Source organism: Neopelma chrysocephalum, unplaced genomic scaffold (genome assembly GCF_003984885.1).
Source record: "Neopelma chrysocephalum unplaced genomic scaffold, ASM398488v2 Primary Assembly neopelma1_94902, whole genome shotgun sequence".
Lineage (NCBI taxonomy): Eukaryota > Metazoa > Chordata > Aves > Passeriformes > Pipridae > Neopelma > Neopelma chrysocephalum.
Genome location: NW_020923605.1, coordinates 1 through 3,020, shown reverse-complemented (window position 1 = coordinate 3,020; position 3,020 = coordinate 1). Strand labels below are relative to the sequence as shown.

The 3,020-nt window shown below is 61.2% G+C and overlaps 1 protein-coding gene across 1 annotated transcript; it reads right to left on the bottom strand.

The window, feature by feature from the left end:
• Window positions 1-48: 48 nt before the first annotated feature.
• LOC113980649 (zinc finger protein 687-like) lies at window positions 49-3,001 on the bottom strand (the record flags this gene model as incomplete). The annotated part of the gene is made up of 4 exons (XM_027707862.1): window positions 2,690-3,001; window positions 1,724-1,836; window positions 897-1,038; window positions 49-385 (listed from the first exon to the last, which is right to left on the bottom strand). Coding segments are annotated over exons 1-4 (613 nt in total), but the record flags the coding sequence as incomplete, so codon positions are not given.
• Window positions 3,002-3,020: the final 19 nt, after the last annotated feature.

Below are 3,020 nucleotides of genomic sequence, written 5' to 3'. Positions count from 1 at the left end.
CCAACCTCCCGTCGCTCTGCGATCCCCCTTCCCGGGGGCTGCCGGGACGATCCTTCCCGGGATGATCCCTCCCGGGATGATCCTCCCCGGGATGATCCCCCGGGGATCCCTTCTTCTTCTTGTGTGTGATGAAGCGGTGGCGGTTGAGGGACACCTGGGAGGTGAAGCAGAGGCCGCATTCCCGGCACTGGTGGGAGCTGCCGTCGGTCCGGTGCCTCGGGATGTGCTCCTGGAAGTCGGAGGCGCTGCTGGCCAGGTACCCGCACTTGCGGCACCTCAGGGGGGCTTTGCGCTCCCCACGGGGGGTTTTGGAGGGGGGGGTGGTGCTGTCGGGCTCCTCGCTGCAGGAATCATCCGAGGAGAGTTTCCTCTTCCGGCCCGGGAGCTGCGGGAAGGACGGGGAGGGGTTGAATTGGGATGGGAAGGAAGCGAACGGCAGCGGGATCCGACCCAAAGGATTCGCTGGGATCGAGGGCTGGGGGGGCACCGGGAGCGGTGGGATCACAGCCAAGGGGGGCCCAGAAAAGGGGGGATCCCATTCCGGGATCCATCCAGGAATCCCATCCAAGGGGGGTCCCAGAACAGCTGGAATCCCATCCAGGGATTCATCCAGAAATCCCACCCAAGGGGGGTCCCAGAACAGGTGGAGTGCCATCCAGGGATCCATCCAGGAATCCCATCCCAAGGGGGTCCCAGAACAGGTGGGATCCCATCCAGGGATCCATCCAGGAATCCCACCCAAGGGAGTCCCAGAACAGCTGGGATCCCATCCAGGGATCCATCCAGGAATCCCATCCAAGGATCCATCCAGGAATCCCATCCAGGAATCCATCCAGGAATCCCATCCTGGAATCCCATCCCTGGATCCCTCCAGGAATCCCTTGGATCCCCCGTACCTGGGCGGGGCCGCTCCCGATCCGGGCGATCACGACCTCCTGGCTCTTCATCTGATCCGTCACCTTGATCCCGTGCCGGACCTGGATGTGCTTCTCCAGGATCAGGCGGCTGCTGAAGGTCCTTTTGCCCTCCGTGCAGTACCTGGGGGTGGGAAGGGACCTCGGGAAGCTCCCAAGCCCTGCTGGTTCCCCTGGGAATTCTGCTCCAACATCCCAATCCCAAATCCCAAAACCAGAACCCGGATCCTCCCCGGACACGCTCCGTGTCCGTTCTCCCGCGGCTTCACCTCCCCACCCTTCTCCCCCTCCCTGGATCCGACCTCCCCCCTGGGGGTTTTCCTTCCCCCCCCAGGGGTTTTCCATCCCCCCCGGGGTTTTTCCCTCCCCCCTGAGGGTTTCCCAGCCCCCCGGTTTTTTTTTTTTTTTTCCCAGCCCCCCCTCCTCCTAAAACAACCCTGGAGGAGAAGGATCCCAAGTGTCCCCTCCCTGATCCCAAATGTCCCATCCCTGATCCCAAATGTCCCATCCCTGATCCCAAATGTCCCACCCCTGATCCCAGGTGTCCCATCCTGATCCCGAATGTCCCATCCCTGATCCCAGGTGTCCCATCCTGATCCCAAGTGTCCCCTCCCTGATCCCAAATGTCCCCTCCCTGATCCCCTCCCCATCCCCCCTGAGGGTTTTCCAGCCCCCCCGGGGTTTTTCCAGCCCCCCCGGGGTTTTTCCATCCCCCCAGGGGTTTTCCATTCCCCCCGAGGGTTTTTCCATCCCCCCCAAGGGTTTTCCATCCCCCCCTGGGGGTTTTCCCGGGAAGGATCCGTGGGTACCTGCAGGGATAGACCCGTTTGATGCCCTCGTGGTTGACGCGGACGTGGCGCCGCAGACTCGGGGCCGAGCAGAAGGAACGTTCACAGAGGTGACACGGGAACTTCTTCACCGACTGGGGGGGCAACAAAGGGATCCCTAAATCCGGGATTAGGGGAAGGGGGACGGATCCCGATCCAGAGGGTGGGGGGGACTCGGATTCCCGCTCCCTGCACATCCCAGGGGTGACCACAGGGATCGGGAGCAACTCGGGATCCTCCAAGCTCAACCCCGGGGGGGTGGAATCTCATCCAAAGGGATGAAGAGGACATTTCCCTTTGGAATGGGATAATGGGATGGGATGGGATGGGATGGGATGGGATGGGATGGGATGGGATGGGATGGGATGGGATGGGATGGGATGGGATGGGATGAAGAGGACATTTCCCTTTGGAATGGGATGGGCTGGGAGGGGAGGATGTTTCCCAATGTGTCTCTGGCTGGAGGAGCCGAGACCTGCAGGTTTTCCAGGATGGATCCTGGAGGTCCCAGGATGGGTAGAATCCCATCCAAGGGAATCCCATCCAAGGGAATCCCAGGACAGGTGGAATCCCATCCAAGGGAATCCCATAAAAAGGAATCTCATCCAAAGGAATTCCATCCAAGGGAATCCCATCCAAGGGAATCCCATCCAAAGGAACCCCAGGACAGGTGGAATCCCATCCAAGGGAACCCCAGAATGGGTGGAATCCCATCCAAAGGAAATCCCATCCAAGGGAATCCCAGGACAGGTGGAATCCCATCCAAGGGAACCCCAACCAAAGGAATCCCATCCAAGGGAACCCCAGAACAAGTGGAATCCCATCCAAAGGAATCCCATCCAAAGGAATCCCAGGACACCCCACACCCCACCCGAAGCTCCCCACCCCCACATTCCCGGGGGGGGGGGGGTTGGAATTCCCAGGAATTCCCAGGAATTCCCATCTCACCTTCCCGTGCTCCTTCTTCATGTGTGCCACGTACTCGTCGCGCTCGGGGAACCAGGAGTGACAGACGCCGCAGGTCCAACCGCTGCCCTTGGATTTGGATCCCGATTTTCTTTGGAATCGGCTCCTCTTGGCCTTGCGCAGCTCCGGGGAACTCGGGGGCTCGTCCTCCTCCGAGGACGACGAGGATTCCTCGGAAACCTTGGACACGGGGGTCTCCAGGGGCTCCTGCTTGGGGGTCAGCAGCACCTTCCGGGCCCCGTCCTCCTTGGCCTTGGGGGGCTGGTGGGTGTTCTGGGGGGAGAAAGGGGAGGATTTGGGGTTTTCCTGGGAA